This window comes from Asterias amurensis, chromosome 13 (assembly GCF_032118995.1).
Source record: "Asterias amurensis chromosome 13, ASM3211899v1".
Taxonomy (NCBI): domain Eukaryota; kingdom Metazoa; phylum Echinodermata; class Asteroidea; order Forcipulatida; family Asteriidae; genus Asterias; species Asterias amurensis.
Window position 1 is genome coordinate 19,362,986 of NC_092660.1, and position 24,007 is coordinate 19,386,992.

Genomic DNA, 24,007 nt, shown 5'->3' on the forward strand with positions numbered 1-24,007 from the left:
TATAACGTTTGCTCGGTACTCACATTTAAATGGCATGCATTGTTGGTCTGTCACAACACCAAAAACATTCGTCAAATTCAAATGAAACAATCTTTGGACTTTGATTGATTGATTTGGAGTAGACCTATTTTGTATTAATTTTTGGTGTTGCTATGTAAGTTATTTTTATAAGATTAGCATGGGCTTTTGAAATTGTAAGGCCACAATACTTACTTCTAGAGACTAAGAGGTGTCATCGCTGAATGAGTAAAATTCAAAGATATGTGAAATGTGGGAAACTGAAAGTGTACAATTGAGCGCAAGTAGAGAGAATGCATGTTAATAGAAAGATTCGCAAAAAAACCACTATGTTGTAATGCAAACCATGGCCACATTTGCACAACACAGTGCTCGGTTTGGCAAAGAACTTTGTAGATTTATCATTCTTAATTACATGGCAAAGTGTGGTGTCACAATACAAACCACTGTATTATTGACAACTCATCTAATTACATGTATTAAGATAAATCTACGGCTGTTTTGTGAAATGAACCAGCACTCGCACCCTAACTCTTCACGAAACCCTTGCACTAAAACCATCATAATAAAACACTAACAATAATATCATCATTATTAACACCCACTCACTGCACACACACCCTATTCAATCCGCGCATATTACATTCATGCTCTGAAAAAGAAAAAAACACGCATTTTCTCTACTTGTGCTCAAAACACTTCTTAATTATTAGTGAAAAATAGTCATAAACTGTTGACATATATTGCAGTATTTAATTAATGTAGTTTATATTGATATACTGTAACAAATCTCAAGTAATCATTAATCTTTGTAATAAATAGTAATAAATCAAGAGTGAAACTGAATGCTTGAGTTGTAAATATTTGGGGTTTGATTAAAGAAACTTGCCTAAAATGCAAAACTATAGCCTTGTGATTTTTTCGTTCATTTTAGAGCAAAAGTTTATACCGTGGATTTTAGAGCAAAAATTGATAAAACTGCACGACTATAGCCTTATGATTTTCTCGTTGATTTTTGATCAAAAACTGATAAAAATGCAAGACTATTGCCTTATGATTTTGTTGTTGATTTTAGAGCAAAAACTGATAAAAATGAAAGACTATCGCCTTATGATTTTTTCGTTCATTTTTGAGCAAAAATTGATAAAAATGCAAGACTATAGCCTTATGATTTTTTTGTTCAATTTAGAGAATAAAAAAAATAAAAAAATGCAAGACTATAGCCTTATGATTTTTTCGTTGATTTTAGAGCAAAAATTGATAAAAATGTAAGACTATAGCCTTATAATTTTTTCGTTCATTTTTCCGCAAAAAAATGATAAAAATGCAAGACTACAGCCTTGTGATTTTTTTCGTTCATTTTTTAGCAAAAATTTATAAAATTGCAAGACTATAGCCTTATGATTTTTACTTTCATTTTAGAGAATTTTTTTTATAAAAATGAAAGACTATAGCCTTGTGATGTTTGCGTTCATTTTAGAGCAAAAATTGATAAAAATGCAAGACTATAGCCTTGTGATTTTTTTCGTTCATTTTAGAGCAAATATTGAAAAAAAAAATGCAAGACTTATGATTTTTTCGTTTATTTTAGAGCAAAAATTGATAAAAATGAAAGACTATAGCCTTATGATTTTTTCGTTCATTTTTGAGCAAAAATTGATAGAAATGCAAGACTATTGCCTTATGATTTTGTTGTTGATTTTAGAGCAAATATTGATAAAAATGAAAGACTATCGCCTTATGATTTTTTCGTGCATTTTTGAGCAAAAATTGATAAAAATGCAAGACTATATAGCCTTATGATTTTTTCGTTCAATTTAGAGAATAAAAAAAAAAAAAATGCAAGACTATAGCCTTATGATTTTTTCGTTGATTTTAGAGCAAAAATTGATAAAAATGTAAGACTATAGCCTTATAATTTTTTCGTTGATTTTAGAGCAAAAATTGATAAAAATGATAAAAATGTATAGCCTTATGATTTTTTTCGTTCATTTTTTAGCAAAAATTTATAAAATTGCAAGACTTATGATTTTTTCGTTCAATTTAGAGAATAAAAAAACCAAAAGATGCAAGACTTTAACCTCATGATTTATACTTTCATTTCAGAGAATTTTTTTTATAAAAATGAAAGACTATAACCTTGTGATGTTTGCGTTCATTTTAGAGCAAAAATTGATAAAAATAAAAGACTATAGCCTGATGATTTTTTTCGTTCATTTTGGAGCAAAAATTGATAAAAATGCAAGACTATAACCTTATTTTTTCGTTGATTTTAGAGCAAAAACTGATTATAATGCAAGACTACAGCCTTGTGATTTTTCTGCACATTTTAAAGCAAAAATTGATAAAAATGCATGACTATAGGCTTATGATTTTTTCGTTGATTTTAGAGCAAATATTGATAAAAGTGTAAGACTATGCCTGATGATTTTTTCGTTCATTTTAGAGCAAAAATTGATAAAACTGCAAGACTATAGCCTTATGATTTTTTCGTTGATTTTAGAGCAAAACTTGATAAAAATGCAAGACTACAGCCTTGTGATTTTCTTCGTACATTTTTGAGCAAAAACTGATAAAATTGCAAGACTATAGCCTTATGATTTTTACTAATTTTAGAGTAAAAATTGATAAAAATTGCAAGACTATAGCCTTATAATTTTTTTGTTCAATTTAGAGATTTTTTTATAAAAATGCAAGACTATAGCCTCGTGATTTTTGCGTTCATTTTAGAGCAAGAATTGAAAAAAATGCATGATTTTGTTGTTGATTTTAGAGCAAAAATTGATAAAAATGAAAGACTATAGCCTTGTGATGTTTTCGTTCATGTTTGATTAAAAATTGAAAAAATGCAAGACTTATGATATTTTCGTTGATTTTAGAGCAAATATTGATAAAAATGAAAGACTATAGCCTTCTTATAGTGATCAAACTTCATAAAAAAAGAAAAAAGACAAAACCCAAACAAACAACCAAACAGACAGACGGACGGACCAAACAATCAAACAAACCAACCAACCAACCAACCAACCAACCAACCAACCAACCAACCAAACAAACAAACAAACAAACAAACAAACAAACAAACAAACAAACAAACAAACAAACAAAGATACACTGTGTAAATCGAGAAAGGCTCATCACCCCACAGAAACAAAGACAAACAGGTTTATGAAACCATCATAATCGATGTAAGCAAGCTTTGTTTTATACTTGTAAAGACATTTCCTATTCACAACATTCTATCCGTATATACAATATGACTGTTAAAGGCCTAATAGCAAGTCCTAACAAAAACAAAAACCCCAAAAGAAAAAAAATAAGTCGTGGAAAGTACATTTCACATTTCAAACTGAATAATTCGTTTTGTAATCAATTAGTTTAATGTGATATATACAGTTATCTTTCCTTCTGAACCATATGTTAGATTTGCTCAAATCTACTGTTCCTTACAAGATAATTTAAACATGTCAAGAAAGGCAGTTTACTGTGAAAAATTGAGCTCAATTGGCCATCAAAGTTGCAAGAAGATAATGAAAGAGAAACCTAAGCTTTCACTTTCGTTAATTGTTAATTATATACCCTCCATTAACATCCAAAACATGAAACAATAAATTAGCCGATTTTAATGTTTCAAGGAATCTAATCCTAAATGTTGTGACTACTTTATATACATTTGATAAACCATGATTATAGCTAAACGAACACAATTTGCAATAGCTACATGTATATGTACAATTTTTGAAAACTTTGTCCATCTGCAAAGATTTTTTGAAGAGCAAGAAGTGTTTAAAATTACCAACCTTCCATATCGTCTTTTACACAACTTTGCTTATCATACAAATAGGTTGAAAATGAGGCTGCAAGGGAAACAAGATGGCGTCTTTTAAGAATTGGTCAGTACAGGTACATGTAAGCAACTTTTTAGCCGCTTTCCTTTTTAAAGTAAAATGGTAACAGCATTATGAATTTTTGATTACCTACATGTAGGTCTAATCCTAGTATAGGTAAAGGGCCAAATTTCATAGAGCTGCTTAAGCACAGAGTATTGCTTAACAAATTCTTGTGCTAAACAGATATGAGCAAGATACCAGTCACAAATTGATATGGTAGTTTGTGTGGTATCCTTATTCTGGAATAATTTTTTATGCTTAGCTACTCTTCAGCTTCAGCAGCTCTATGACACTGTGCCCTGGCCCCTTTTTCCATCTTGTATAAAAATAGCCCACTCTCTTTAATAAAGGAAAACAGATTTTTAAAAGTATCTGGAGTCTGTTTAAATCTGTAACTCTCTTTGGGTTTTGAATATTGGATGAACAAGAGGCAAGTAGTCTCACTAAAACCTAAAAGCCAGGACCCAATTTCATAGCAGTCAATAAGTTAATCACATATGCTTGGGTTTACACATACACCACAAATGCCATGGCTCCAGAGCCTCTGGAGAGGTTACCTGCCAAAATTACATGAAGTTTAGATATTGTAAATGGTGCCTCACTCAAATTTTGCTTAGCAAAGAAATTTGTGAAGCAGTTTTTTCTGCTTAACAGTATATGAAATTGGACCCTGGTCTCTTCAAAAGTTTTCCATAGACTTTGTTTCCAATAGCAGTGCCCAATGCAAAATGAAAATGGCCTTGCCCTCTCAAAAAAGAAAATCGAGGCCTGAAAGGCAATGGCCTCTGTTGCCCTGGTCTTGGCCTTTGTGCCCCTTCAAAAGATTCCCACAAACTTCAAGATTTTTCCAATAACAGAAGTGCCCCTATGCAAAATGAAAATGGCCCCGTCTTCTCTAAAAAGAAAATCCAGTCCTAAAATCGCCCTGAGTATTCTGCACCCTGTGGCTGTTTACTGTCCCAACTCAGCCAGTGGCTCCATCCTAGCCTTCTTAGATCCTGCAGTCTTCTTGGTGGCGCTCTTCCCCCTGCTGCTCAAACTCCCTCCAGATACACTCCCGCTGGATCCAGAACGGCCTGCACTGGATGATGGGCTTTGGGCGTAGCGTGTCACGCAGGACACTCCATCCACAAACTTGGTCTTGAAGAGAACGTTGGCGTTGTTGAACATACCGTCTTTGAGGGAAACTACGATAAACTGTAAGAAAAGATGAAACATACACAATGGTGAAGTTATGTTTAACACAGATTGAATATTACTAATATTAGGTCACCATGGGCCAGTGCTAAAACTGCAAGACAGTGCAGTCACAAGGTTGAGGGTTCAAATCCTACCAAGCCAAACACTGAATCACAATGACTTCAATATTGTTGTCTGGTTTGTGAATCACAATTTCTTGATTTGTGCAATTCATACACATAGACGTTAAACCGAACACAACACACCGTTACTTTTATACTTGTGTCCTGGACAGTGCACTTTGTCATAATTGCTTGTCTCTGCCCAGGTGTACAAGTGGGTTAAGATGAGATTGCCAAGGAAACGGGATATAGAAACTGGCCTGATGAGGATATTGGCTCGAAACAGACTTTACAAGGCATGATATTTGGTTCTTGGAATAAAACTAGGAATATTTTATTAAGTACAAGGGCTGACCCACAGGTGGAACAGGATCAATAGGCATAATTGAATAACACATTTTCTGGTTTTTCAAAGGGTAAAACAAATCTGAAACCAGTAGGAAAAATATCATGCCCGCTTTACTTTCCTTTTACTTTGTACCTACCTGTGAATGCCTGAAGTGGGTTCGCAACATCTGACCGATATTCTGGGTATGGGAGAGATCCAGAGCAGCATCTACTTCATCTAGGATGTAGAGAGGTGCTGGCTTGAAGAGTAGGAGCGACAGAATCAGCGACAACGCCACAAGAGATCTGATGGGAATAAATCATTCATCAAATGTTGCTGAACGAAGACAAACTTGCTAGAATGAAAGACCACGAGAACTAAAGCCCAGTTCATATTTCCTGTAAATACGGAAGTGATACAAATGTTGACTTCACAAATTCGCAACTAATAATTTGCATCAGTTGACTTGGGCTAAACTCCTGCAAAACATTCCCAGCACTAACAGCCATGTGATGAAAACATTTGTATCGGATTAAAATTGGCAGAGAGTATGAACTGGGCTTAACTGAATGCATTTTTATGAACCTAAAATTCCATTAAGCATTTCAACATTCTTTTCTTGCAACAACTTGACACATTTCATGTTCGCACAACATTTTTTTCAAATGCATTTTGAGAAAAGTGGTGTTGTTTTTGTTTTAAAGGCAAGGGTGGAATCTGGTTTTTTTTTCATTTTATTTATTTTTAGGTGTACTTTTTAAATATTTCATTTGTCATATCTATTCTTAACTATTGTAATCACTATGTAATTTGACCTTTGGGTCACGAAGTTTGTCAATTAACAAAAATAAAATAATAATAATGATAAACGATTCCTCTTGTCAATTTTAATATATAAAAAAACCCAACAAATTCTTACCTCTGTCCACCACTCAGCTCTGACAGACTCTCTTTCCATACGTCACCAAAGGCCACTTTTACTTCCAACCCGTCCAGGACGGAACGCCCCTCTGTGGGCTGCAGTTTGGCTTGAGTGCCAGGCAGAAGGGTGGAGAAGATGGAACCAAAATCCTGAAAGGGAAGGGTTAAAATTTACATTCACTCTTCACATTGCTTCACCGAGTATAGAACATCCTAAACAATGGGATGTGATAGGCTGTAAAAAAAAAACCCATGAACTATGAGCGCAAACATATCAACCACATGCCTGAAATTTTATATCTCTGAGAGGACGAGGCCACTTTCACTTTGCATGGGAATTGGAGAGTCTTTAGGAAATGTTTGAAGGGGCACCATGAAGGGGCACTAAGGTCAAGACCACGATTACTGAGTAGTTAAGAAATTGGTAGTCGCGACTTGACTAAGCAATCAATAGTCGCTACTATGACACTAGTCTCCCAGGCTTTAACCCTACCTTGTTGACTTGTGCCCAGGCTTTCTTGAGTGCCTCATTCTTCTTCTCATCGAGCTCCTGGATGGTCGCCATGATCTTCTTTTTGTCGTTCTCCACGATGCGCTTCTTCTTCATCAAGTCATTGTACTGTATCAATAAATAATGGACAATAAGTAATAGTAATATTGTACAGCTATGCCACCCTTAACACTACATTTTGTTCCAGGTAGCTGCAGGGAAGGTGTGGAACAGTCTACCACATTCCATCAGAGCCATCCAGACAATAGACACTTTCAAAACAACCTTGAAGACTCATCTTTTTTAAAAAACATTTCAGTAACTTTTCATCAACATTGGATTTTTTAATTTTCTTGATCTTTGCATTCACTGGAGGACAACCAAGAGGGAACTTTTACATTGAATCAAGCACATAAGCACTATTGTGGGTACCTGCCCTATCGAAGAAGTCGTTACTATTTATGTATAATTGTTTCTGTGGTGTGGTGCTTTTTTGTTTGGAGCGATCAGGAATATCCAGGAAAACAGCTCTAATATGCGTAGCCCAGACGTCAAACCTAATTGCAAATTCAACCCACCCCTCCCTTACCTTCTCTTCCGCTTTGCTCAACATATTCATGGCCCTCATGTTGACGTTGCGGCTCAGCTTCTCCTTGGTCTCTTGTAGTTTCTGCAGCCTTCTAGCGACCTCCTTGGGCTCGCTGTTACTGAAGTCGTAGGCCGTGTTAGGCTGACCAAAGTACTGCTTCTCTGTAGCGATCCATTCATACTTGTCCATCAGGCTGGTCACCTACAAAGATAACACATATTCATCAAGGTAGGTTAGTCACTTTGTCGTGAGGTTGGGATGGTTAAAGTTTTGTAACCATTTAAAGTGGGAAATTTTAGTGACTCTTTTAAAACCAAATTCTCAAAAACTACAGCTCATAGGTGAGTAATGTATTTAGAAACGCTTTCTATCATTATAATCTTCAAACCATGTAAGTTTAATGTAAATCTTTAGAGATTGTGCCAAAATTAACTTTAAAAACAAACCCCCCCCCCACCCCTCAAAAAAAAAGGAAAAAAGAAAAAAAAAAAAAAAAAAAAACAATCGTGAAAATTTATATATAAAACTAATTGGACCCCTCCCTCTCCCTGATTATTATTTACCTTATTAGCGGCATCCTTGCTGTCCCGCTGGAATTTGGCCACCTGATGCTCCAACTCTTTCATCTCTAGCTGGGTCTCCTGGTCCTCTCGCCCAAGTTGATTCTTCTCGCCCAACTTGCTTTGGATGTCTTGATTCCTCTCCTTCAGCAGGTCCTTCTGTCGCTCCAGATCTTTCTTGGTCTCTGAGACGGCTTTCTGTGGGATGACAATTGAGATTCAACCATTATTTATTTTCGTTGTAAGAAAGTGATGTTGGTAAGCCATATGGGAGTTAGATTTGAAAATTTTCTGGTCACAATGATGTCTTTGAATTCCTGATTCGCTGGGTGAAACATTGCGTCTCATTAATATTCATTATCTATACATCAATGTAGAGTAAAACCAAACAAAATGTAAACATTTATCCTCAATGCAGTTATGACATCTTTAGACCCATTGCATAAATCGCAGCACACGTACACACGCCAAACTTGTCTGCCATTAAAGTTGTGCACAAAGGAATTGACTCCCAAACTGATGCACATTCTTACAGGAGGTGCATTCCGAGGTTGTAAAAGGGATCTATTACAGATGTAACAGGCTGTCAGAAAAAAACCTGATCTATGAGCGTAAAACGTCAAAGCTTGCTAGCGCGAAAGCTTGAAGATTTGAAGCCTTCTTGTCTACATTTATATTTGGTTTTGAAAGGCATACTCTGCAATCTGGTTAAATATGATTAAAGGTATAAAATATTAATGAAAAAAAAAAGAAAGAAAAAAAAAAGGTTTTGTTTTGGTAAAAAAAGAAAAGAAGGGTATTCCTGCTAAAAACGGAGAAATCACACCCCTGCCTACCTTAGTTTCCTTAGCTTTCTCCTCAACCTCCTTGACCTTTTCTTCAAAGCCAGTGATAGCTTCATCTACAGCAGCTAGTTGATCATCATACTTGGTCAGTTCCTTCTTCAAATCCTCAACCTCGAGCCTCAGGGTTTCCATTTCCTTGAAATGGGCAACAAGAAAAGAGACAAAATAAAACTTTGTTGGAGGCCAGTAGGCATGATATTTACAGTCCTTTTAAAACAAGTAGGAGTATTTTATCAGGTACAAGGGCTGACCTGCATGTACACATTGTGTATGCTATAAAGACATTATAGACTATTTAATCAAAATTTTTCTTATTTTTCTAAGGGCAAAAAGAAAAATCGGAAAACAGACTAAAGTAGGATGAATATCATGCCTGGGCCAGTTAATAATTACTGTGGTTAAAGTTCTGTGGTTAAGGTTGAAGGGGAAGGTTTGGACTAAGCTGGAGGGGAAGTTTGAACAACTCACATTATTATTATTATTATAATTATAATGAAGAATTATTTATTTACGGTAGCCCCATCAATGTAAAAACACTGTTCTGCCTAGGGGCCCTGTAAACACAGAAAAGCAAAACACACAACAAGGGAGAAACAAACAAGAAAGAGCAAACCCCATAAAAGCAACAACAGCACTCTATAGATGTGTTGCAATATGTATCATCAACTGCCGTCTTTGACGTAAAACAAGGGAAAAGTGCACGCGATGTACGCGCTGCGTGTGACTCTCAGCCAATGGTAGCTCTTCACGCGTGCACAATTCATCAAATATGGCGCCCGATAACGCCTATTGCAATGCATCTGTACCCCCAGGAACAAAAGCAGAGAAAATAAAGGAGGGGAAGGTTTGAAAAACAACCGACCACAAGGTTTGAGCAACAATGGAGCAGAATATTTGGACTCTGATGAAGTGGAAGGTTTGCAAAAATACGGATCTAAAGGTTTGCACAACAGCGGAATGAAAGGTCTAGATAATGATCCAGCGGTAGGTTTTGACAAAGACGGATCCAAAGCTCTTTACAACGATAGAGTGGAACGTTCGGACATCAATTCAGTGGGAGGCTTAGATAATGATCCAGTGAAAGGTTTGGACAAAGACGGATCCAAAGGTTTGGACATCGACTCATCGGAAGGTCTAGATAATGATGCAGTAGAAGGTTTGGACAGCGATGGAACAGCAGTATGGGGTAATTGATTGCGAGCTCACCTGTTGCTTTTGTTTCATGGCTTTGTTCGTCTCCTCTGCTTTCTTCTTAGCCTTGGTGACTCCAGCCTCCGCTTCTTTCAACTCTTTCTCTCTGAAGGACTTGGCATCTTTGATCTTAGCTTCAAGGTTCTTGCATTTCTCTGACTGCTCCTTATGTTTCTCCTTGGCAGCTGGGATAGCTGCTTCTTGCTCTCCTGCAAATAAATGAACTATTTTAAGCACACCAAACTTCTTTATTGCAGAGATGTGATAGGCTGTAGAGAAAAACCCTGAACTCTGAGCACAAAGCGCAAAAGCATACGAGCTCGAAAACGTGCGAGCATCAAGCCCAATATTACCATTTATCTCTGGTTTTAAAAGCCTTACTCTGCAATCTGGGAAGTTATTACATGATTCAATCTTAATTTTTTTTAATGATTTTGATCTGTCAAAAAAAATATTATAATTTCTTTTTAGGGGGGGGGGGGGCAAAGTTAATCTGAAACTTCTTTTTAAGGGCAATAAAAACCCACAGAATTCCGGTTAAAACTGTACAAATCACATCCATGTTACTGAGAGATTTGCAGAGGCTACCGGGCAGCGTAAATCAGTATAAACTCTTGTTCCACAATGGATTTCCGGTTAAAAAGTGAGAAGTCACTTCCCTGTGAAAGGGAAACGTTTGTGTGAAGTCCAAAGAATATTCCTAAAATTGCGGATGCTGAGTCTTGCTTACCGACAGAGGCCTCAAGAGTCTGGATCTCTTCAAGTTGTTTATGATGGGAGCTCTGCTGGAGTCGCTCCTGAAGTAAAGTTGCCTCATGGACTTTCAAGTCATACTGTTCCTTCATCTCACGGAATCTAAAAGAAAATGGAAAGTGTGGAAATGTTAACACCCATAGTGGAACATACAATGGTCCAAGCTACAGTACTGGACCCAATTTCATAGAGCTGCTAAGCACAAATATCTGTTTAGCATGAAATTTCTTCCTTAAAACAGGATTACCAACCAAATTTCCATTTCTTGCATATTGGTTGTTTCTGGTATTCAACTGTTGTTTGCTTATCCTGAAAATCACAAAGAAATTTGGTTTGTAATCCTGTTCTTATCAAGACAAAACTTTCATGCTAAGCATATTTTTGTGCTTAGCAGCTCTATGAAATTGGGCCCTGTTCTTAATTCCTTGGTCTCCCCGCCCCCCGATCTGCGCTCCAGCTGTGGTGGTTACTATTATTATTATACTCTTAAAGTATGATTTTGTCGACGCTGATTCCAACTGATATGCAACAAAATAAAAAAGTTATATTTGTAACAGTTCCATTATTAATGATGTAATGGAACAGTAACAGAAAGACAAGAAATATTGGAATCAGATGACAACACAATTTCATTTTAAAATAGCCAGGGGTTGATTTCACAAATAGTTAGGACTTGTCCTAACTTAAGACTAGTCCTTAGAGATATTCAAAACTTAAGGCTAATCCTTAGTTAGGATGAGTCAGGCTAACTCGAGATGAGACTTGAGTCTTAACTCTTTGTGAAACCCACCCCAGGATTAATGAAAGTAAATCCAACCACTGCTACTAAGCAATCCATTCTTTATTTTTGTTTTAAGCAAATCAATCTGAACTGCTTAAAACATTGAGTGGGGGACGGGGAGGGTATGTCAGGTGGCACAAGCATTTTAGCCAGGATTGTAGGTATCAAATGGTATAAAATGACTCACTTATCAGCAGCTCCTTTGAGGGCATTAAGCTCCTTGTCTACGGCCGCCAGCTCTTTCTGTTTCTGCTTCAGTTCCCCTTCAGCCTCTTGCAGTTCCGTCAGTTTGGCTAGAATTGTCGACCCTTTAGCTCTTGCACCTTATCATTCAAATAAATTCAAGACTCGCATTTAATTTCATTATTCCATAATGAAGATTATTAAAAGCAATGTGAGAAGAAAAAAAATAAATGAAAGGAAATCATCGACAAAGCAGTCCTGAAAAAATGCTTTGTTGTTGCAAGGGAGAGGCAGTTCCTTTTAACCCTAATCCTTTGAAACCCACACAAATCTTCTTCATGGTGTTGAAGGAGTGCAGAGGATTAAGGACTGTGGGCCAAAACAACAATTGCTTAGCACTGGGCCAAGTGTACCAACTTTATCCGGACACGATGATTTTAAGTGACATACGAGTGGAGGATAGTGGAGCATTGAGGTCACATAAGGGAGTTAAGCCCGGTTCATACTTCCTGCCAAACAAATTTTGAGGTAAAAAACTGGCAATGAATAATTAAAAACAGTTGTGCTCAACTCCTGCGAAATATTTGCTGCAAAAACAGAGATGTGACGTCATCATTTGCTTCGCATTCACATTCGTAGGAAGTATGAACCAGGCTTTAGTTTTAGTAAAGTGAACCTCGACGAGGGACAAAATTTCGTATTGCATTCGCAAGCAGTATGAATCGAGCTTTAGGCATAAATATTTGTACAGTGGTTTTCAAATTTCATTGACACGACAACCAAAGTAAAAAAATAGAGGAAATCATCTGATCCGCTGATCAACCTGCATGCCTGTATACATCATACAGTTCAGTTCCATGCGCTTCCAGTAAACAAAGCTGAGTAACGTACCTCCTGTTAGGGTCCCAGATGGGTCGAATGTATCTCCAGCTAGGGTCACAGTTCTGATTCTAACGCTCGGATCAAAAGTTACCTTTGAAAAACAAAAAAAATAAAACACATTAAAGCTAATGTATATTCGGTTTGCAGTAATTAAATTAAAAATAGTCAATCATTTCCCTGGTGACTAGGGCCCAGTTTCATGGCTCTGCTTACCGCCGAATTCTGGTTTACGATCATGATTCCCCGCTAACGTGCAAGCGCCAAATTTCTGCGCTAGCCTTTTAAGCGTTGAATGCCTAATAAAGTGGAGTACGCACACACAGAAGCAAAAATTCGCTGCTAGCTTGTGAAACACGCTTGCTGTAAGCACAGAATTCTCTGCTTCCGTAAGCGCCGATTCTGTGCTTACGGTAAGCAGAGCCATGAGTTTGGGCCCAGGTCCCAATTTTATAAAGCACGTACAGAGCAGAAGTTTTGGAGAGGGCATTAGCAGAATGTTTACTTGATACACACTGCCCATACATACTGCTAACTGTTAAGAAAGCATAATGCACATTAGCTCACCACGGTGCTACAAATCGTCTACTCAAAACTATAAAGGTTCTTAGAGCAATTTATATAGATTTTGTAAAACTTCTTTTCCATATTTTGAGCTCCTGGTAAATGGGATATTGATCAAGAGTTGTCTTCAAAAAATCTTGCTAAGTAAAAGATTTTCTTCTTTTCCCTTTTTTTCCCAAAAGTTGTACATGCTGACCGGTTGACTCCCAAAATGGTAAGATTTAAGGTGATCCCTCTGCTGCCACTAACCAGGTTGTATCCTCACTAGCTCTACGACAGTAACACTAGTGTAACCACATGTAGTTATATGGCAGCTACAGATTGAATGGCTTCTGACTAGAACCCCTGAACAAAGATCTTGATAAAATAAGTAGACCGCATTGTCAGGTTCAGGTCCTGCTCTTGTCATTTGTTCTTTGTTCAACCCAAAAGTTTTACGCAAGTAGTTTTCCTTGTGGTTTATGATACTTTCAAAATTTCATAACAATCGTGGTTTGTATAATGCTACAGAAGTTATCTTCATTCATTCTCTTAAAATACCTTCTTGGCATGGTCCATTTGGCTGCAGACTAGTGAGCCGCCAAAGACAAACTGCATTGCGGCTTGTACGTCCTTCTCAAAGCCAACCAGAGACAAGGCAGTGTGGACGTTGGACTTGCCAACCTACAATATAAAAACAAACAAAATGTGTTAAGAACATTTCAATGATAGCTTCAGCAATACAAAACAATCACACTGGTCCGGCAACCAACAATAAATAATTTTGGATTCTTTATCCCTGATGCAAATTTAACTTCTTATATAATAATCACCAACTTTTACAGAATGGCTTAAAAGTTAAATTCAATTTTGGGATGCGTCCATTTTCAAATAAATAGAGTCATAAGGAAAATAGGGAAAAAACTTACAAATCTCTAACTTGACGATAAAACAGAGTATGCCATTGCTTTTGATACCCCCTTCCAGGAATGAGTGATGATGTAGTCGTTGCTACAACAGCTCAAGCATCAAGCAGCTTAAAAAAAACTGGTCAGTCTTTAAGTGATACCACTACCTCCATTAACAGGTACATGTGGATATGCCTAAAGCCTGGTTCATACTTCCTGCGAATTCAAAGCGAATTCTGATGTCACATGGCTGTTTTCACAATGAATGTTTCGCAGAGGTTGAACACAGTTCAACTGTTGTGAATCATTTGTTGTGAATTTGTGAAGTCAAAATTTGTATTGCATTTGCATGAAGTATGAACCAGGCCCCAACCACAGATGATTTATAGGCCATGGTTTTGAAAATGCCCTATGGCTGAACTCCAAATAATCTATCAATGGTGCCGACCCTTACCAGACTCTCTGCTGCTTTAATCTTATCAGCATTGAGTGATCTGGCAGCGATCTTGTTGAGTGGTATGATGGTGTAACGACGCTTCAACTCTCCCTTCTGCAGAAGTTTCTTACTGGTCACCTCAGAGTCAACAACAACGTTGTACAACTAGGTAAATAGAAACGGATAAATGGAATAATTGTTTTGTAGGATTTGAAACTTTGCATAGTGGAATGTTAACTATGAGAGGTTTGCAGTAACACAATGTGTAGTGTTGGTTCTGAAAAGAACCAGTGGTTAACGACTGAACGTTTCTATAGTATGCTCCTGAAGATGATCAGCGCATACTGAAACCAGCTTTAGGAATTTCAACAGAAGGAATTATTTTTGATAGAGGTTTATCACTGATGTCACTGGTGGAGCAAGGAACACTTACAAAATGTCTGAATTTTATTGCTACTATACAGGAACAACTTCTGGAATGTTTTTGAAAATCTCGTCGCCTAAGTGGCTTAACTAAAGAGACATTAATCTCAGTAATGAGAGAAAGCATGGTTACCTTCCTGCCAGCAGTCACTTCTAAGGCTGTAGCATTGCGTACATCTTTCACCTTGATGAGTCTGGCAACCAGACCATGGACTCTGGAGTGGTCAAAGTTCTTCTCCGGGTCTTTGTATTCAAATTGTAGGTTGGGAAATCTAAGTAAGAAAAAAGAAAGTACATTAATTGATTGCTGATAGGAGAACCTCAGACAGGGTTCGAGATCTGGCTCAGAGTTTCACTGCCAAATGTATTTTGTGGGTGAAAATAACATTAAAGACACTGGACACTATTGGTAATTGTCAAAGACCAGTCTTCTCACTTGGTGTATCTCAACATATGCATAAAATAATAAACCTGTGAAAGTTTGAGCTCAATTGGTCGTCGAAGTTGCGGGATAATAATGAAAGAAAAAAACACCCTTGTCACACGAAGTTGTGTGCTTTCAGATGCTTGATTTCGAGACCTCAAGTTCTAAATCTGAGGTCTCAAAATCAAATACGTGGAAAATCACTTCAGAGGGAGCCGTATCTCACAATGTTTTGTACTATCAATCTCTCCCCATTACTCGTTAACAAGTAAGGTTTGATGCTAATAATTTTTTTGAGTAGCTACCAATAGTGTCCACTGCTTTTAACAATTATTGAATTATGTAATTTCTAGGAAAAAAAAACGTTAGTTTATGAATTTGACATATCTTGAAATTTTGCACCATGAGACCACACGATATGGAATTATGGCAAACTATTCTGGGGAAAAAAGAAGAAGAATATTTTCAGGTGACATAGATCTTATTGTCCATTTTAGGACTCACATTTTTTTAATTTCCCATGCCTCCACAAAGGTGTGTCGATATCTAAAAAATTGTGTCATATTTAGCATATCTGACTACATACTTCAATTCTCCACAAAACTTTATAAAACTGAACTTTAATTTTTTTCATTTATTGAAGGTGTACTTACCTTGCAGTTAGGGCGTTGACTTTGTCGTTAAGATGGTCTACTTGCTGTCCGAGAGTCTTCTTCTGCTTCACCAAGGAGTCCTCTTTCCCATCCTCAAAGCCAACCTTCTTCATTTCGGCCTAAGAGGGTCAAAACATTCAGACTGGATTATTAACTGAGGAACAGACATGCCTGATCAAAGACCCAGCGGGATAAAAAGCACTTGATACATGTGTTAATTGTCAAAGACCAGTATCCTCTCTTGGTGTATCCTTACATATGCATAAAAAACAATTCTGTAAAATTTGGACTCAAATGGTCACGGAAGTTGCAAGAAAATATTGCAAGATAAAACACTCTTGTTGCACAAATTTGTGTGCTTTTAGATGCCTAAAAACAGGCTTCAGGCCTGAAGTCTTTTATTGTTTGAGTGCGAATTTACCTACTTCTCAAAAGAATACATTACTTCAGAGGGAGCCATTTCTCACAATGTTTTATACTACCAACAGTTTTCCATAGCTCGCTACCAAGTAAGTTTTTATGCAAATTTGTTATTCTAGTAATTGCTAAAGAATCCGGTGCTCTTAACTGCTAGACCATGACACGCCACTAGTACAGCTTTTATTTTTACATATTGTTGGTATTGTGAAATTTTATTGGTACCTCTAGTTTTGCTTTGCTCTTGTTCACGGCTTCTAGGTTAGCAGTGTCTTTCTGGTACTCTTTCTCCGTCTTCTTCACCTCCGACTGTTTCTTCTTCAACTCTGACTGGGCCGTCTTAAGTTTGCTCTGTGCTTGCTTAAGATCCGTCTCCGCAGAATTCATTCCATCCTTACAAGCTGGGTGGAAAAAAACCACAAATTAATTATCATAATTGCTGGGAAAACTCCCACGAAAGACCATCAGTCTCCTCTGCGCTCCTTAACATGAAAATAACATTGGGGTTGATTTCACAAAGAACTTAAACTCTTTGTGAAATCCACCTCATCATCATCATCATTCTCTTGATCCATCATGGGGGACGTAGAGCCGCCCATGGCCAAACAATGCGTTCTGCTGCTGATTGCCACAGCTACCCAGCCCGCGACTCGAAGTTCGCTTCCAGTTGGCCCACCCAGGTGCTGCGAGGTCAGCCTCTTGGCCTCTTCCAGGCTGGGCAGAGGCGGGATTCTCCCCGTGCTTCAACGCTCAGCTTGAAATCCACCCCTGAGCTCGTATATACCGCTTTATCTCACTACTAGGGGTCTATCAAAGCACTCATTATATTATGCGTTTTTTGACAGGATAAGCAAAACTATGTTTTGAAAATTGAGACCTATTTTGCTTATCGCAAAATACTCACCCATAGGATAAATGAAATAAATCTTCTTGTAGTGCTTGTGCAACTATAAACAGTTTACAACTACGAACAGTTTACATATTATTGTGTGGAATGCTATTACTCAATGTGATTCCCAGTCTTGTAAACAAAAAAGGACTTTTGCAATTTTTCCGTCACGTAACACTGACTGCCAAGTTTCCAAACAGCACATCCAGCTTGTGCGTGATTAACGCTCAACGCAGAATGGAGGCACGCAACCACAGGACTAATTGAAATATCCCTCGTTTACTTTTATGCTAAGCTAAGTTATTATAATTTGTGTTTATTTGTAGTTACTGTACAGCGCTTTGTAACTTTTGAAAAAGGCGCTCTATAAATATTATTTATTATTATAATTTGGATACATTCAAGTCACACTTCCAGGGGGTTACGATCGAGTAATGCATTCTGTGAACGAGCAAAAAATTGCGTGGCGAGATCGAACACCACTGGAACAAGGTTGGTACTCACCCATAAGCTGATCAGCTAGTGTCTTTGCTTCTCCGTCGTCACTGCTTGACAGGCCAGAGGACACTGCCTGTAGGTGTTTCTGGGCTGCTGCAACAGCTTCAGTGTTCTCCTTAAATGAAGCTTCTACTTTCTCAAAGTTGGCACTGTTCTTGTTGATGTCTTTCTCTTTGCCCTTCAGGGTGGCTTGGTCCTGCGGGGGGAAACGAAATGATGTAAATTTGTTTGAGTCCTTTGAGTCAGGAACTTCAATTCGGTTATATTTTTTGAAGCACAACATTTGTAATTGTGAAAAACCCTGTACTTGCACTTTATGTGACTGAAAATATTCATGAAAAGAAAAACAAACTGTGCCAATTTGAGCCATACTCGGTAATCAGATTCACACAAAAATAATGCAAAACACCCTATGTTTTCAAACATCAAGTTGTGTTATACAACACCAATTTAGAACCACATCACTATTAATGTACATAAGTTGAGCCAAATTCATAGTAGCGGTGAGCCAATTTGCGTGCTAACTATAGCAACAAAAAATTGTTTAAGCGCAAGTGTATTTCACAGGTTAGCTAGAACATTAGCCAGCCAGCTTGCGCCTTCACCATAGATTTGCATAATTACATCATTCATTTTCATACAGTAAATACCGCAAGGTAAGCATGCCTTTTCGTGTGCTTACATTTAGCAGCACTTTGAAATGGAAACTCACACGGTAAGCACAAAACCGATTGATAAGCAGCTCTATGAAATGAGACCCCAGTGGGTAACGACTGTGCAGCAGTACCTTGTAAACCTTTATAAGGTTTTGCATAAAAGGGGTCGATCTCATAATTAAAAAACTTTAAAAGAAAGTGTCACTGTCAGGAAGTTCACATTAAGAGCTTTTAGACACCCGTAGATCAAGTGCTGTATAAAACAAGTTATTGTTATTGTTATAATGAATACTAAACCTAACTAGATTCTATCCCCATCATGCAAGGTTTCAAATCCTACTAAATGCAGTAGTTTACACACTGACCTCTTCATAGCTCTTAAGTATTGCCTTCTTGTTCTTCTTCTCCTTGGCCAGAGCTTCCTTTTGATGTTGAACCGAGCTCTGCATCTTAGTGTCAGCGTTCTGTCTCTCAGTAAGGGCCTTCTCAATCTCCTTCATGGGCCCACCGGCCTCTGAATCTCTCTGCCTCTCAAGATCCTTGATGAACTCACCGATCTCCACAATTTTAGCGTCAATCTGTAACAATGCAAGAAAATCAAATGAACAATGCGAGAGAATTAAATGATCAATCTGAAATATTCTTCACTTGTACTTCTGACCAAAATGCCTTCCCATAGTAACCCTTAGAGATCAGAGCGGCTGCAAGCGGCTAGTACCAAAATGCCCAGGGTGGATGCAAATGACCACAAAATTTGATAAACTTATTTCTCTAACAACGGGGAAAAAAAAGAGAAAAAAAAAAGGATATGGACTTAATTTTTGTTCCATCCTTTTTGCAATGTTTGTTGAAAGAAACAAGAAGCTTGGTCGGAAAATAAACCCCGGTAGAGATTTGTTTGAAAAATTCTTGCAAATACATGCAAAACAGTGAACAGCACCTCACTAGTCTGGATTCACTAGTCCGGATGTTGAGTGAAAACAAACGTTAAAGGCACTGTACACTTTTGGTAATTGACAAAGATGAGTATTCTCACTCTGTGTATCCCAACATATGCATAAAATAACAAATCTCTTTCTCAAAAACTATGTTACTTCAGAGGTTGCCGTTTCACACAATGTTTTATGCTATCAAATGCCCTCAATTGCTCGTTACCAAGTAAGTTTTTATGTAATTTGAGTAATTACCAATAGTGTCCAGTGCCTTTAGAGGAAAAACTTTGTCTCACCTCCACAAGTTTCTCTCTGAGTTTGGTCATCTGATCAGCCATCTTGCCCAGATCTTCAGCAGACTTCTTGGACATCTCCTCAGCGCCAACAAACTGATACGCAATGTGGAGACGAGAGAGATGCTCAAGTTCCCTCATTACTTTCTGATACTCCAGGTAGTTGGATCGCTCCTCCTTCAGACGGGTGAGGGTGGGTGTGATCTCCTCAGACATGATCTAAGAAGGAAAAGGGGGACAAGGGAACAATTTTGTCATTAAAACTTGTGCAATTTTTAATGTAAGGAAGGTTGTTGTTGACTAACTAATTATATAAAAACTGCATTCGTAGTAATAACTACACTTCATCAGATGATGCTCTACCATTTGTTATTGAATTCATTCACATGTAACTTTCTTCTATAAAATAATGTTACAAGGGCTGTTATATGTCCATCAGCTTTTGTAGGGACAACTACTTCATAGAAAGGGACAAGCAAAACGACTGTGCAGCTTTGGGACAAATATTAGAATGAGTAGGATTTGAAACTTTGCATGGTGTTTACGATATAGTAAGGTTTGCGGTATTGCCATGTAATGCCAATTCATTTAGAGCTCCAGAAAACGATCAGGGCCTACTGATCAAAACTTTGAGTTTAAAGCAACGGTTCTTTTCAGAACCACCCCAACCCATTTAGAGATCATCATTACATGGTGTTACCGCAAACCTTACTATATTATAATATTAGAACGTGGGATCTTACTGAGTCGATCTCTGTGAGTTTGGCATCTTTCTTCTCGATGGTCTTCTGGGCAGAGGCTTTCTTGTTTTCATACATCCTGGTGCCAGCTGCCTCCTCAATCATCGCAAGAATCTGAAATGGATTTCAAACAAGTTGATTTAAACTGCACATCATACATAAAATTGCATTGTTCTAAACGTTGACAGATGGAGAGTCAAGGTTAATTGTTTAATTACTTTATTACCATGGACTGGGCAAGGCCTTTTTATTTTGCGAAGAGCACTTTCATTGGAAAACCTCAAATACTACAGGAAACTTCTGCAGGGAAACCAAGGCCAAGACCGTGGGCAACAGAGGCCATGTGTCAATGCTTGTGTTACACTCTATAACCGTAGCAACCTTAACCTTATAGCGCCTTTTCCTAAGTAGGAAAAGGCGCTATATAAATGTGTTAATATTATTATTATTATTATGATAAAGTTTTTAATAAAGTCCTCAGTTTTCTTTAAAATTCACTAAAAGCCCATTTTGTTTTAAAAAATTGCATGACTACGGAAATATATCATGACTACATTAGTCACTAAACTAGTCATTGGTCACTCTCCATCGCTCTCTTATTTCAGTGGTTTGAGGCACAAAAAGATCTGAAACTAGGACCCATATTTTAGGAGGGATGTTGACATACCGGTTATGTCTTTTCAACCGAGTTCAATAATTTTTTAGGAAAAGTATCCTCAGCAGTAAATACCAGAGATCTAGATTTCTTTTAAAGCTGAAGAAAATACTGTCTTTCTAAAATATTTTATTGTACACGTATCAAGGATACATCATGCATTTGCATTGCTCCAAACGTTGATTGATGGAGAGTCAAGGTTAACTGCTTAATTACTTTATTACCAGGCCTTGAATGTCATCTTATGACTGGGCAAGGCCTTTCTACTTTGCAAAGAGCACTTTTATTGGCAAAAAAGGTGTAAAAAATGAATAGAAAAACATTCATTGAGACTTACCTCTGGAGGTTTCATGTTTAATACCTTGGTGATTCGACCCTGGAAAAAATAAAGGTTTTTAAAAATGTCATTAGGTTTTAATTATCCCACCAATTTTTTTAAATTATTGGCACCAAGTAAAGGGCACCCTAAATAAAGAAATTGTAAATTTCTACTAGATAAAAACCAAAAGAAGCCAACACTTTTTCATCCACAGACAAAGTGTGAAATTGTCCGAAAATCAGACTTAGCAGCCGTAACTATTTGGATATCTTTTTGCAAGAACCTTCTCTTGTTTTATTACTTACGGATAGTTGCTTTGTAAAGAACATGGAGCAAATTCTACTTACTTGCATAATAAGGAAGTGTGGATTATTGACGTTAAGTTGCACAGAGCAGAACAGATCCTGCACTCGGCTGTTGTTGGCATTGCTGCCATTGATGAGGTACTTGTTGCGGCCACCAATTACCACCTGCAGAATTTTGAATAAAGTACATTGAAATGATTGAATACATAATTCTTCCCAGACACCATCCGCCTGTGGAATTCACTGCGCAAGCAAGTCACTGAGTCACCAACTCTGGATGTCTTCAAGACCAGACTGAGCGGTGTCACCTTCAGTTAGTTATCCACCCCCCCCCCCCCACACAAAATGCTTATATGCTTTTACTTGCACAGTATGCGTATCTTTTTATGCCTTGATTTTATGTCTGCACCTGCTAGTTTGCACCTCAACCAATGTGCGAGTATACTCTAGAGGAGGTTTCTGCACAGTATAGGAAGATGATTATTATTATCCATGATCTATAGATACATTCTTAAACTTGGAGCTGATGAAATGAAAAGTCAAACTGCAAAACGGAAGTCCCGCTGGGATTTGTTACTCATTGGCGAACTCCAAAAACCCAGTAGATTCCTTTCTCAGGGACACAAGTCTCATGACTGGGATTCAAACCCACACTTTGCCGCTGACAACAACAGAAGCTTGGGTTCGGTTAACTAGATAATGTAAATCAGCCAGGACACACCACAAAGCGTTTTAAAGTTAGTTTTTAAAACTTTGATTTTGAGTTTAGTACAAAATGCTTGGCAGGTGCTTCCTAGTAAATTTATCAAAATCGAACAGAACAAGAAGCTTGTTACAATTTTCTAAAGGAGGCATTCAGGGGAAGTGGAAAAGTCTGATGTGTGTAAATCTTGTTTTTCGTTTACCTGTCTGGACACTGTGATCTCATCAAAGGTCTCGTATCCCAAGGGGCTCTGCTTTTTGTCTCGATTGTCAAAAGTGATGGTCACTGTTGCCTTAGTAACACCTGCCTGTCCACCCTTGTACACAAGCTCTTGAAGACTACCTGCTCGGACCTAAAACATTTCAAAATAACAGACAAATGATTAACAATGTGTACATTGCATGTAGGTGGCAGGTTTGCCCTTAACTTGGCATTTCACTAGTCCATCATCTTTTTCACTGGTCCATATTTTCAAATGAAAAATTGAAGTTTTTCAAACTAAACTAGCCAGCCGGACTACTTGTAGTGAATTTTAACTGGTCCTCAAGTGTTTTAACAGGCATTTGGCCAGCGAGCGGACCACTGTTAAGGGAGAACCCTGAGTGGGGATTTGGAATTTTGGAATCAGAAATCTCTCTTTATTTTAATTTTAATGTCGCCAAAATTAGGCTCTATTGAAGTTACGGGAGACGATAGCCGGACGAAACCTGGGAAGGATTTAAATTTATATAGGCCTACTCTGTTGTCATGGTTGTTCTCTTCTTCCTTGTGAAGTGCAGCCTTCAAAATCAAATGATTGAATTTGAAGATGTACGCAATGCGTGTGAGCGCATGGATGGGTTGACTTAAGCAACAGGAATTTGTATCAGGTGCAGAAAGAATTATGTACATGTGTGAGTAAAAAAGCTGGAGAAGAGGTTACCAGTTTGAAGGTGTCAAAAAGAAAAACAAGGAATTTACAAAGGGAGATTTTTCCATATGCCAACCCTGTCCCTGCCACCGATTTTTAAATTATTTTTATAAAAACAAACCGAATAATTTTGAGTAAATTAGATTCTATGTAACGAATGACAAAGAGGTGGCAGGATACGGAAAATTTTCCCATAACTAATATTACGGCCCAATATTACAATATTCTTTGTTGACTTGTTAATTTCCGATTGAGTACTGTAAACAAGAGTGTAAAGTTACCTGTGTAAGATTGGAGATTCCCAACAGAAAACAAATGGAATCCAAAATGTTCGACTTTCCCGATCCGTTGAGTCCAGTTATGGCGTTAAAAAGCGGGTCAAATCCTTTTATTTCTGTCCTCTGTGCATAGGACTTGAATCCATCGATGACTACTTCCTTGATGAACATTTTGAATCAAAATTAAACACCTTAAAACTGTTAAAAGTGAGATTTTTATATAGTTACATATTTAGATACAAACTTCATTGAGTCGAATTCGGCGCCTGAATTGACGGTTAGGGGCCTGTGCGCAG

The 24,007-nt window shown here is 37.5% G+C and overlaps 1 protein-coding gene across 1 annotated transcript; it reads right to left on the reverse strand.

Annotated features, from left to right (window-relative positions):
- Window positions 1-3,114: 3,114 nt before the first annotated feature.
- On the reverse strand, window positions 3,115-23,992 carry LOC139946502 (structural maintenance of chromosomes protein 2-like). Its single transcript, XM_071944185.1, has 24 exons — window positions 23,715-23,992; window positions 22,726-22,875; window positions 21,863-21,985; window positions 21,534-21,572; window positions 20,545-20,655; window positions 19,805-20,020; window positions 18,942-19,154; window positions 17,927-18,116; window positions 16,759-16,934; window positions 16,117-16,235; window positions 15,173-15,311; window positions 14,635-14,781; window positions 13,834-13,956; window positions 12,742-12,823; window positions 11,855-11,990; window positions 10,864-10,988; window positions 10,149-10,342; window positions 8,934-9,077; window positions 8,101-8,295; window positions 7,538-7,738; window positions 6,952-7,077; window positions 6,457-6,608; window positions 5,695-5,842; window positions 3,115-5,105 (listed from the first exon to the last, which is right to left on the reverse strand). Exons 1-24 carry the CDS (start codon window positions 23,880-23,882, stop codon window positions 4,860-4,862), a joined length of 3,663 nt encoding a protein of 1,220 aa, XP_071800286.1. The 5' UTR covers window positions 23,883-23,992; the 3' UTR covers window positions 3,115-4,859.
- Between the last annotated feature and the right edge of the window lie 15 nt (window positions 23,993-24,007).

What these genes read in the sequence shown, in the direction of transcription:
- LOC139946502 (XM_071944185.1), bottom strand. Translation starts at nt 23,882, where the DNA reads ATGTTCATCAAGGAAGTAGTCATCGATGGATTCAAGTCCTATGCACAG. An exon ending in AGATCACAGTGTCCAGACAG is followed by an intron (nt 21,986 to 22,725) that starts GTAAACGAAAAA and finishes AAAATTCTGCAG; the next exon opens with GTGGTAATTGGTGGCCGCAA. An exon ending in AGAAAGCTAAGGAAACTAAG is followed by an intron (nt 8,296 to 8,933) that starts GTAGGCAGGGGT and finishes GTCATCCCACAG; the next exon opens with AAAGCCGTCTCAGAGACCAA.